We start from the raw sequence: 12,287 nt of genomic DNA, 5'->3' as shown, positions 1-12,287 counted from the left end.
TTTTAGGGACACTTAAATACTTAAATAGCAATTAAATATTTAAAGGCAAAGTCAGTAAAGTAATTAACATGGTAAGCTGAGCCTTTAAGTTAAAACAAAACCAAACAAATGAGTCAGCTGGAACAGTTTGCAGTAAAATAAGTTGAAAATAAAAAAAAATCTGAATTAGTCTAGCCGTAGATTGTTCTGTATATTATTCCAGGTTGCAGGTGTCCAGTGGGTCCAACTGGATTTTTCTAGATCAGTATTAACAGTAGACATTTAAGCTTGTATGGTAAGGAGCAACTTAAAAAGACGGTAATGAGGTAATGGAAGGAGGTTCTCCACAACTACTGTAATGAAAAATGTCCCATAGGCTAGGCCATCTGTTTCTCAAACTAAACACAAATGGCCAAATGGTAACCAAAAGAGCAGTCTACTTATTATGTATGAAGTGTAAAAATGAACATGGTTGTAAAATTTATTTTGATAGCATCGACTTCATGAAACAGAAACCCAGGAATGCTGTTAAAAGTCACCTATGACATATTTTTGCTATGACAACATAATAAATTAGTGGGGAATGTGTAGTCAAAGTGACCAAAAATGAGTGTGGTTGATGGTTGTGACTGAAATCCACAAGAACTGGAGTCACAATCGAGGGGTCTTCCATGCTCTTATTTTCTCAACGACTCGCTGACTTCCTCTAATAGTCGGGCTGTTCTTGTGCAGCTTGACGCAGCTGGACAGACATGAGTTGCTCACTGCAGTGTGCTCAGCTCCAAGGGCCAAAAATACACAGACTCCAGCAGCAGCCAATGAGGGCAGCAGCACGCTGGGGATCTCACACCCACTTTCATTATATGGGGCAACTAAGAGAGGCAAGTTCACAGATTTAGAGCAAAGGCACCCAAAACTCTGACCTCCAGTTGTTGATGCAGTTCCTGTTAACTAAATTACACTGCTAGGAAGAAGTTTTACCTTTTCTATAAGTGTGATCTCATACTTTCATCTGTTTAATTCTGTGATTTGGGTTAGAAAAAAAATAAATCATGTTAATTTTTCAAATAAAGTGAATAAAAATGTGGATAAACACTGTTGAGCTTGGATACAATGCAACAAGAAATAAATGAAAAAATAAAGAATGAAATAATGAAATGTCTCAAAACTATGTCTACAGAAGCTACTGCAGATACTAGAATAGAAAATTTCCAATGCTATTCCTTCGTTAAGTTATATATTTTTTCCCATTTCTTTCAAGGTTATCGTTTTAGCTGTGTCACAGTGTTTGCTTTGGAAGGAAAGGCTCATCATTGGCAAATACCCTCTAACTGGCAATAAAACATGAGCAAACTCGCCTTTGAACCCCAGGAAACTGTTTTGTAATCTGGAGCCTGGAACTTAAATTTAATATCTGACCAGCTGCTCAATTGCAAACATGCTTAATGATGTTTGTAGGATTGCACAACAAAGCCAGAGGGACCCAAACAGAGAATTAAAACCTGATCTCTGCAGTCGTGGACAGTGCTTTCTTCTTACATCTTTGTAAAGAAATTTAGTAAATTAGGCATCCACTAAGTCAATAAAATGACTGATTGATTTGTGTTACAGAGCAGATTTCAGAGAATAGTCACACACACACATGATTTCAATATTTTCAACTTCTGCAAACATCATTAAAGGCTATTAGATAATGAAACTGCATCCCGTATGCTACATTTTGAAAAAAATCTGTTGAACAAGTGGTAAAAATCTGGCAGCAAGGATGCCAGATTTTAACAGTGGAATACAGTAACATTCAAAAAATCTGTGAAAATACTAGATATCTGATTTAAATACAGCAAAATTGTGTAATTTTGTGGGGGAAAAGCTGATATGATGTGGACATTATGCATGGTTTTGGTTATTTTTTTAAATTAATTACTTTATTATAGAGGCAGTATAATTTTACTAGGTATTATCTGTAATTAGACAAAACAGCAGCAATCTATCAAATAACAATTTTATTTTTTTAAAAAATCAATTTTTTTTCTGTCCTTAATATACATAATTTTTGTTTGATTCATTTTATAGTATAATTTTAAACAACAAACACTGAAAAAAAAGAATTACCATTTATAATAATACAGAATTTTCATGTGCATTTTATTTACAGTTTTGGCTTCATGCTTCTTTCTTTTTACAGTTATTTGCAAAATAGTAATACTTTTAGCTGATTTAAATACAGTAAAAGTGTATAATTTTATAAAAACATAGATTTGATGTGGGCATTATATGCAGTTTTGGTCTTTTTTACTTTTATTTTTAGAGGCAGCATGATTTATCTGTAAATAGACAAAACAAAGACAATCTGTCAAATAATTTTTATGTCATTTTTTCAGTCCTTAATATACATATTTTTGTTAGTATCATTTTATAGTATAATTTTAAACAAAAACACCATTAAAAAAACAAAACAAGAAACAAATGACCATTTATAATAACACAGAATTTGTATGTGGACATTTCTTTACAGTGTTTGTTGTTTTAAATTATACTATAAAGTGATACAAACAAAAATTATGTATATTAAGGACTGGAAAAAATGGCATGAAAAAATTAAAAAAAACAAGAAATGAATTACCATTCATAGTAATATAGAATTTTTATGTGGATAAGTTTTTTTTTGCTTGTTTTTTGTAAATTTAACTGTAAAATGTAATTATTATCTGTAATATAACAAATAGAGAAAATCTGTAAAATAACAATAAATTGTTGAAAAATATGTAATAATTTTGATATTATTTATTTTTAAAATTTATGTATTTATTTATTCATATTACAGTGTTCCTTCTATCCATCATCCAGCCTGTGATTTTGCCATCCAGCCTATCAGTGACCTGTACACACTCTGATATTCTACATCTCTGCTGCCCTCTGGTGGACGTCTGCAGGTAGTGGCCTTCAGGAGGAGGAGTCTGGATGAAGGTGTGATCCCTCCTGGCCACCCCTCCCCTCCGTGCGTCAGGCTCAGCTTCTATTTCCTGGATACCGTAAACAATCCGGTAGTTTTCTTTCGTATTTTGTTCCTACGAGGTCTGTGAGGGTGACAGTTAATTTACCGTCGGGTCGTCAGGAGTTTGTCTTCATTCTGCTGCTCAGCGTCCAGACTCTGTGGAGTGACAGGACCATCTGTGTCTGAACCCAGCAGACAGGCCAGTCTGGCAGGTAGGAGCTGCCTCGAGAAATCAGACATACTGTGTTAGAAATGTGTTGTCTGTGTTATTATTTAGTCTAAAGATGGAGATGGTCTATAACTGATTAATAGTGGCTCAGTTAAAGATAAATAACATTAAACCCTGGAGGTTTGTGCAAAAATATATGGATATGTGATCTGTGTACAACCCTGAATCCTGATATTTTGATTTAAACAATGATATGCATTTGATTCCATTTAATACTGTCTATTCCATCTTACAGATAAAATCATATTTGCTCACTAGTGAATTAAAAACAATGTACCAAAGTACTTTCCAACAGAGAAATAAGATTTATGTTATTTTACCTAACTAATGTACGCTACCAGTCAAAAGTCTGGACACACCTTCTCATTCAGTGCTTTTTATTTATTTGTATTATTTTCTACATTGTAGATAAATGCTGAAGATAAACACTTTTTTTGTTTGCAACATAATTCCATATGTATTCTTTCATCGTTTTGATGTCTTTAGTATTAATCTACAATAAAATAAGTATAAAATAATAAAATTAAAACTATAGAATCAGAAGGTGTGTCCAAACTTTTGACTGGTAGTGAACCCCATAGATGAAGACCCTGCAATAATATTTATTATATGAATATACGTGACTCCCCTACATATTAAGGTTAAGAACATTTAATATTGTATTCAATACTAATTTGAGTAGAGTTTATTGCCAAAAGGCTATAAATCATTGAAGATATATATATATATATATATATATATATATATATATATATATATATATATATATATATATATATATATATATATATATATATATATATATAAAAGCTGCAGTTGAAAGTCTCTCAAAGACTGCCTGAGAATCTGCAGCTTTTTGTTTCAACATGACACCAACTCAGTCCAAGCTCTTGTTGTAACGTCTGACTGACAGAAACACCTGCAAACTCTCAGCTCTCCACTGACCGAATCCTGCTTTCAAAGGTGAGTTTCACAATTAAAACATTCTTCCTGGTTTATTCCAAGATAATGACTATTATCTACCTGCAGTAGTTTTTTTCGTAGCCAGAATTCTGAGAAATGTTTTCATTCCAACAGCCAAATTTGGATTCCTAGTGCATTTTTATTTAACCAGTAGGATTCTTCTGGCTGGAAATGACATAAATGAGTGGTGTTAAGGCATTTTTACTCCGCCAAGGAACATGGTGGAGTTATGTGATGATCTGCGTTGGTTTGTCTGTCTGTCTGAGAGGTTTTTCTGCAGACTGATATTTTACTCCAGAACCTTCATGTTTTCTTCTTTTCTCATGACGCTGTTAACTTAGTGACACATCAACTAAAAAACACTTGCAAAGCATCACATTCCTGCCACCATGTCTGATGCTGATGGTGTTTTTGGAGTTTAATGCTTCTCCTTTATTTTGCATGCTATGTCCCTGTGCTCATCCAGCTTTGTTCAGTGTCTGCTGGAGTTTCTGCCTTGATATAATAACATCCTTGTCAGTGATTCTTCTTGGCCTCTCATCCGCCCATTCTTGCAAGTGTAGGGGTCGCTTTTAGCTTAGCGTTTTCACAGTGTATAACTTCTTGTATTTTTTACATTATGCTTTGCACTACAGCCGTTGTGGCGTAGCTTTTGCCCATCTTCTGAGCAGCTATGATGCAGAGCTCTCTCTCAGGATGGACTCTAATCACAAGCTCGCTCAGCTCTTTGGGTTTTAACCGTGGCTTGCAATCGGCTAGTTCCTGACGAGAGAATTTCTGCATTAGCAGTTCTGTGTTGTGAACAGACTAGAAATGACTGGGAGCATTTGTAATAGTATAGAAACTGCATTTTCTCAAAAGGTTGCATCAAATTCAAGGTGTGAGAATACTTTTTGGCATGTAAATGAAAAAAATAGAACATTTCTATTACCTCCCACACTGCCTCTAGGCACCACAGTCCTATTATCACACTTGAACTTGTTTTTTGGCATTTATCCAGGTTGTTTTCTCCTGAATAGATCCTTGCTTGTGTTGTATCTACTCTCAAATGTATGTGGCTTTGTATAAAAACTAAATGAAAATTGTAGAATGTCATGTAAAAACAAACAAATGCAGAATCTGAAATATATATATATCACTAATGTCTCTAATGCAATGAATTACTGTCTTTTGTCACCTGTTTATGTTATTTTCAGCCAGAGGAAATCCATCCATCCATTATCTATACACCGCTTATTCCTCACTAGGGTCATGGGGGGGGCTGGAGTCTATCCCAGCTGACTCAGGTGAAGGCAGGGGACACCCTAGACAGGTCACCAGTCTGTCGCAGGGCTACATACAGAGACAAACAAGCACTCACACATTCACACCTACGGGCAATTTAGAGTAATCAATTAACCTCAGCATATTTTTAGACTATGGGAGGAAGCCGGAGTACCCGGAGAAAACCCACGCATGCACAGGGAGAACATGCAAACTCCATGCAGAAAGATCCCGGGAAAGCCGGGACGCGAACCACGGATCTTCTCGCTGCAAGGCGAAAGTGCTAACCACTACACCACTGTGCAGCCCCCAGAGGAAATCTGTTAATGAAAAAAAATAATCATATAAATCAACATTTACATGGGTGTGAAGGATTTGGTGGTTAATTCTATATGCATGTCGAGCTAAAGTAGAATGAAGTGTATAAATAATTAAAGGTGGAACTTGGCATGGACATTGAAAGTTTGTAATGACATTAATCAGGTGAAACAAAGGAGGTTCAGTTTTTCTTACTGAAAAAATTCAGCCAACACCATAATCCCTCAGTTGAAACCGATTATCAAATCTCACTAAAATCTGAAGGAAATCCTATTTTAGAAAGCAGCATTTTGAATCATTTCAGTGACAAATCAAACCACACACTGATTCTAGCTTCTCCACCTTTTATCCACAGGTTTCAGGACGTCTCACTCTCTTCAGCTTTACAAATGTGGTTACTTGCTTTATCTGTGCCACTGCTCCCGGCCATCGTCATGGTGTACAGCCGCTACCGGGTGAAAGTTGCCACACTGTGCCAGCGAGCTCTGGCCTGGGCGCTGAGGCTGATGCGAGGGCGAGTATGTGTTAAGAGCGCCCACGCCTTCGTGTTCTCCAACTGCACCCACGGCAAAGTTAACAGCGTCCTGGAGACCTTTGACCTTTATGCTCGGACGCACCCGTCCCTCTGTATCGGCCCACAGATCGGTAAGTGAGGATTACAATCACTTAGTTTCAGTGCATTCATTTAAAAGCCTTATCAGTTCGCATAATCAAAGCAGAGGAGAGATTTTCATGTGCAAGTCTCAAGTGTTTTGGTTTGAAGCTGAGACAAATCTACAGTCTTAGTAATGTAGCTTCTGAAAGCAGCAGTCTATGCTGAGAAGCAAGTTCAATGTAGCAACACATCTGCTGCAGGCAAACTAAGGAGGGGAAACTTTTTAAAGTGCAACTTAACAGTTTGATCAATGTCATGTCCCTATTATCAGGGTATGTATAGAAGTGACTATAAATACACTTCTTAGCTGCTTAGATGTAGGTTTCTTATTCAAGATTCAGTATAATTATCATATTTAAACACAATATTGTGTATTAATATTAAAGTTCTAATGCATTTATGTTACTCATAAAAAAGATGTTATTTCAGGAATAAAAACTTAACTGATAAAACATTTTTTTTGATGAAATAGAGAGGATGAATTCTCACATTCAATCTCAATCTTGTGGCACGTAAGACAATTTTTGCCCTATTGTTTTAGCTGCAACCCTAAATAATCTCGGGACCAAGTAAAAATTAATAAAAACATCTCTCAAACTGATAAGTAGGCTTAGCTCAAATCTTACAAGGTAGACATTATAAGGCTTTGGTGCTTTATTTGAGAATTATGTTACCATACAAAGATCTTTTGCAAGTATACGCAAAAGATGTGACCAGCGAGGATACTTAAACAGAAAACAACTACAATGATCAGCTACAACATTAAAACCAGTGAAAGGTGAAACGAATGGGACAGAACATCTTGTTAGAATGCAGTGGGAAACCTTGAGCCCTGCCGTTCATGTGGATGTCACTTTGACACATCCAACCTACGTAAACATTGTTGCCCTCAGTTTTTCTTTGGACTACTCTTAAATGGTGCCATGAAAGTACTTGTCATTAAGACCAATTTTTCTTTCATTTCTACAAACTGACTGTGCTGCTTTGGCATTGCACTTCACCTGTCGACCAATACGATACAGCGACATGTTCTCATACCACTTTGTGTTTCGATACACCGCTAATTTTCTTTGACACTGAGGGTTTAGGCATACAAAGGCAAATGTTTTCACCTGATCTGTCTTATAGTTAATGGTAAAATATACATAATATGATTGTTTATGGCATTTCTTTGAAGATGTCACAGATTGCCACTGGAAACAGTCCAACAGGTGGCTGGGGTGAGAATGCTCATTAAACTGAACTCTATTATGAGTAATGCTTCTCACCCACTACACAGTCTGGAGGTGTTTCAGCAGAGCACATTCAACTACACACTCATCCCCCCTCAGTGCAGGTCTGAGAGCAGCAGGAAATCCTTCCTACCAGCTGCAATCAGGCTTTTCAATAGATATTAAGATTTTAACTTAATGATGTATATGCTGTGCATGTTTTAACTTTAATATATGTATTTGTATAGTTTATATGCCATGCATATGGTCATACTTGATGACTACAGAACTAGAAAGACCATTTAAAGGCCTTTGCAGGTGTTTTGAGTTAATTAGCTGATTAGAGGTGTCTTCAATATTGAAGCTTTCCACAATATTCTAATTTTCTGAGATATCGAATTTGGGATTTTCATTAGTATTCAGGTATAATCATCAAAATTATGAGAAATAAACATTTGAAATATATCAGTCTGTGTGTAATGAATGAATATAATATACAAGTTTCACTTTTTGAATGGAATTACTGAAATAAATAAACTTTCTCATGATATTCTAACTATATGACCAGCACCTGTAGTTGTACATAGTTTTACTTTTAGCCCTCCACTGTAGGACAGGCCCACCACAGTTTGTACTTTGCACATTGTAAATAGTTTTGATTTTGCTGCTGACTAATAAACTATTTTGTGACTTATGTGATTGCATCATAACTTCTCATTTTGTCTGTTAAGACACTGGTAGGAAAAGAGTCAACAGTCTGAACCAAACAATTCTGTATTCCCTAATAATGTATTTGTGTTTAATGGGATTTAACATGTTTTAACACAAACTACTTTATGGTTCATAATTCCGTTGACTGAATTACACCAAAGCAATACTCATGTAATCTTGCTAACCTTCACAAATAAAACAATAGCATAGACACATCTGCAAAACGTACAAAACTATATTGTCAGAATTGCAGTCAAGAAAACAATAGCGGTCCAGGGACCAAAAAACAGAAGTAGAACAAGAAGAATAACTTTTAACTTTTGCATGACACGTAGTGCATCAGTGCATCCTGTACATCTCTGCCCTCCTCCTCTACACCTTGTGCCACTGCAGGCTCATGTGCTGCTGCTTCAGGTAAATCCCATGAAGTCTCATCAGAGAGCATCTGAAACACATACACAGCATACATATTTTAATACCTAATAGCGACAAACTGCAGCCATTACAGGGTCGTTCACAGGACTGATACACGATAGCTAGCGAACTAGCATTAGCTTACCCTCATATGTCGTCTCGTTCATATCCTCTTGTCTTCGACTTGATACTGCTGTATCGCCTCCCAAACTCTCCTGTGTGTCTCCTGAGAGTTCCGACTCGCTGCTCTCAGCTTTCTCCGACTCTTCTATTACTCTGAATCTGACAGAAAGCCACAGACCGAGCAGCAGGTGAACCATCGCCTCCATGTTTGTTGTTGCGTTGCGTTTGTGTCGCACACAAATGACGTTGCGGGACTTTCGGCCGCCGTGCTATGACGACTCCACCCACGATGAGGTGGTACTCATGTAATGGAAAAACAACTAAACCGAGACGAGCCGAGTCCAGTACAGTAGTGGCGAGCCGTGCCGCGCCGAGCAGGTGCTTATCGAAATGCGGCTTTAGTGTTGGTGTTCTGTCGGGTTTGTGGGTTGTCTGCGTGTTAACATGCTGCTGTAACAAGGCAATTTCCTGTAAAGGATCAATAAAGTATTATTCTTTTCTATTCTATTCTAAATTAAGCATATAACTTTTTATTTTCTATGATGCTATCAAAGCAGAAAACTTTCATCCTATTATATTTAGATCAGTCCTAATTTCCTTGTGTGTGCTATTACTAGACAGTATAATTATTAAATCAGCAGCTACTTTATTTGGGTCACAGTCAGTTTGGTTGAAATAATATCAGTTAAAGTGTCTGTTTGCTTTCGTATTATTTAAGTAGATGTGTTCATATTAAGTATTCAGTGTTGTTTGTTATTGTTTGCATTCCAGGTTTGCTAAGTTATTGTAATTAAACATAATTAACAAGTAAGTCTAGTCTTTGTCAAGTTTTCGAATTACTAATCAGTTTTTAAAATTCCACACTATGGAAAAAAAAAAGTCTCCAGTTCTGACTCAAAATGTTCACTACAGTCCACTGCTGCGAGCTAACAAACACAATAAGCCCAGTTCTGTTCCTGTGGCTCCAGGTGAGCTGCTGGATGAGATGGTGAGGCGTGTCCGTCCACTGAGAGTCCTGGAGCTGGGAACTCACTGCGGCTACAGCTCAGTCCGCCTGCTGCGTCTGCTGCCCCCTGCTGGCCGACTGATCACTGTGGAGCTGGACCCAGTCACAGCAGATCTGGGGGAGGAAGTCATACTAGTGTCTGGCTTCAAACACTCCCAGGTACAGGCAGGGATGATTACCACACCCTAATGAAAAACTAAACAGGAAACCAGAGATTTGAACTGTTCTCGTCCTCCTCAGTTCCAGGTGCTGACATGCAGCTCAGCTGAGGCCATCCCAAGGTTGCGCTCACTTCTTGGGCCCGATGCAGGGACCAGCGAGGGCGTCGATCTGGTGCTAATGGACCACAATCCCCAGCAGTACCTTCCAGACCTGCTGGCCCTGGAAAGAGAGCAGCTCCTCTGCTCCTCTGGCTGCTCAGTGCTGCTGATCAAAAGAAACCAAAGAGCTGAAGATCTCAGAGGAGTCCTGGATCACATCAGAGAAAGGACAGACTGCTACAGCATCAAGACAGAGCTTCAGTGTATGATGGAGATCTGTTACCGAAAGGAAAGCACAATGTAAAGGGTGAAGTCTAGAACACGGCTGTCTGCTTAGTTTTTATGGACTGATAGTGTTAAATAGTTCATCACTTCAAATATTGAAGTTAGAGCTGAAGATTTTATTAGCAATAGAGTAGAGTTTTCAATAGTTTCGAATATCAGGTGATATTGCTAGAATTGATTTGTAGCAGGAAAGAAAGCATAGTATCTATATTTAAATAGTTTACATTTAACTTCAGTTTATTTCATCTGGACACTTATTTTTTTATATATATCGTTTGATACATAAATACAAAAATGAGCCATAATTCTAAAAAAAATTCTTATCCGTTCTATTTAAGTTAAAACTGAAAAATAAAATTTGAAACAGTAGTAAAGGAGAAGTAAGATAGGGCCAAAAAGATGCCTATAAAACACCCTCACATTATACTTTTAAGATGATACTCACTGACCACGTGATCAAAAAAAAGACTGAATTAATGTAAAGTAAAATCATGTTGCAAACATTATCAGCCAAACATCCGGCTATGTAGTATTATGTATTTTTAGCATTCAATTATTTTATTTCCACGTCCACTGTAGGGAGCAGAAGGAATCTGTCCACAGTGACACTGCATCCTTGATCAATAAATATAAATAAAAGGATGAAAAAGCATAAATACAAGAAGATTTAAGTGATTTAAACAATTGCCTGGAACATTTCACTGCACTAAATATGCCAGAAGAAATTAAATTGAAAGATCTTGCACTTTTTATGTAGATTTTTTGTTGTTTTTTTGTAAGGAATTCCTCACTTAGCTCAGCAGAAGACACGCATGTCAGACGCATCATCAGTACAATGTTGCTTCAGGCTATCATCCTTTATAACCAGTTTCATGTAGATCAACACGACTTTTATTGTTCCTCATTTAGTACATTCAGACCAGATTCTATTTTTTGCAGCAGCTCAGGATCTGTTGGCTATTTATTTTCTATTTTTTTTTACAGCTGATGAATCCCAGAATTGCTTCCACAATCACCTCGCCTCACAACAAAAGAAACAAAGGGTAGAAATGACTAGTTGTAGTGCACAGAGGAACCACTTGATGGCACCGTCTGCTTTTTAACAGAATAGAATCTCAGGTATCTGACTACCGGTACGTTTATCATGGCAAGCCTTTTAAAGGGAAACGCCACTCAATTCAAGACATCCTTGTTGTTGTTGCACCTCAGGACTTAATAAGAGCTAATATGTTTTATTTTGCTGCAGACTGGAATCTTTAAATTTGTGATATAAATAAATCCACCTCATGTTGTCTCATTTATTCATCTTATCCTTCACTGTCTTGTCCAGACGTTTGCTATATTCACTTTAAAGCACTACTTTGGAAATTTCTCCCAATCATCCCTTTTTAAACTTTACTATGAAGCTCCAAGTGGCTTTCATGTGGATTCATTGTTCCAGCCATCATCTAGACTGAGGAGACTCAGCGTGGTCTTCTAAGTAGGACTCCGGTGGACTTTTTCTGAATTCGCCTGTAATGGCAGCGCCGAGGCTTTCAACGCAGCTGGAAAGCCATTGCATGGCAATTTAGTGCCCAATTTATATAAATAATACTTGCTCGATAACAATTTAATTAAATGCAATATTTCCAGGAGCCTGGGGGTGGGTGTGGAGTGTAGGTCACGATTGTTACACAACAGCACAATGAATGTAGTAATTACTAAAATAATACAAACTGAGGGAGCTTGCTGCAGCTAAAAAAGAGTAAGAATGAGAGTCGGGGGAGGGAGACTAAACTGGCATTTAGTAGAAATTTAAGCGATGCACAGGAAAGGGACGAGAAACTCCATCCAGTTTAACCGTGAACGTCTCCACAGAGCAGAATGGGTAATGGG

At 37.3% G+C, this 12,287-nt stretch overlaps 1 protein-coding gene across 4 annotated transcripts; it reads left to right on the top strand.

The window, feature by feature from the left end:
- Positions 1–2,954: 2,954 nt before the first annotated feature.
- LOC111578177 (transmembrane O-methyltransferase homolog) lies at positions 2,955–11,709 on the top strand. Of its 4 annotated transcripts, none has more exons than XM_055016310.1 (5): positions 2,955–3,186; positions 4,085–4,166; positions 6,103–6,392; positions 9,830–10,026; positions 10,108–11,709. In XM_055016310.1, exons 3-5 carry the CDS (start codon positions 6,137–6,139, stop codon positions 10,429–10,431), a joined length of 777 nt encoding a protein of 258 aa, XP_054872285.1. In that variant the 5' UTR covers positions 2,955–3,186; positions 4,085–4,166; positions 6,103–6,136; the 3' UTR covers positions 10,432–11,709. The 4 variants fall into 4 exon arrangements, with proteins under 4 accessions (XP_054872285.1, XP_054872284.1, XP_054872283.1 ...); XM_055016309.1 differs by having other exon boundaries at positions 2,956–3,186; positions 4,117–4,166; XM_055016308.1 differs by lacking the exon at positions 4,085–4,166 and having other exon boundaries at positions 2,957–3,186.
- The last annotated feature ends 578 nt before the right edge of the window (positions 11,710–12,287 follow it).

The sequence above is a fragment of the Amphiprion ocellaris genome, chromosome 13 (assembly GCF_022539595.1).
Source record: "Amphiprion ocellaris isolate individual 3 ecotype Okinawa chromosome 13, ASM2253959v1, whole genome shotgun sequence".
In the NCBI taxonomy this organism is placed as follows: domain Eukaryota; kingdom Metazoa; phylum Chordata; class Actinopteri; family Pomacentridae; genus Amphiprion; species Amphiprion ocellaris.
This window is presented reverse-complemented; position numbering and strand designations above follow the sequence as displayed.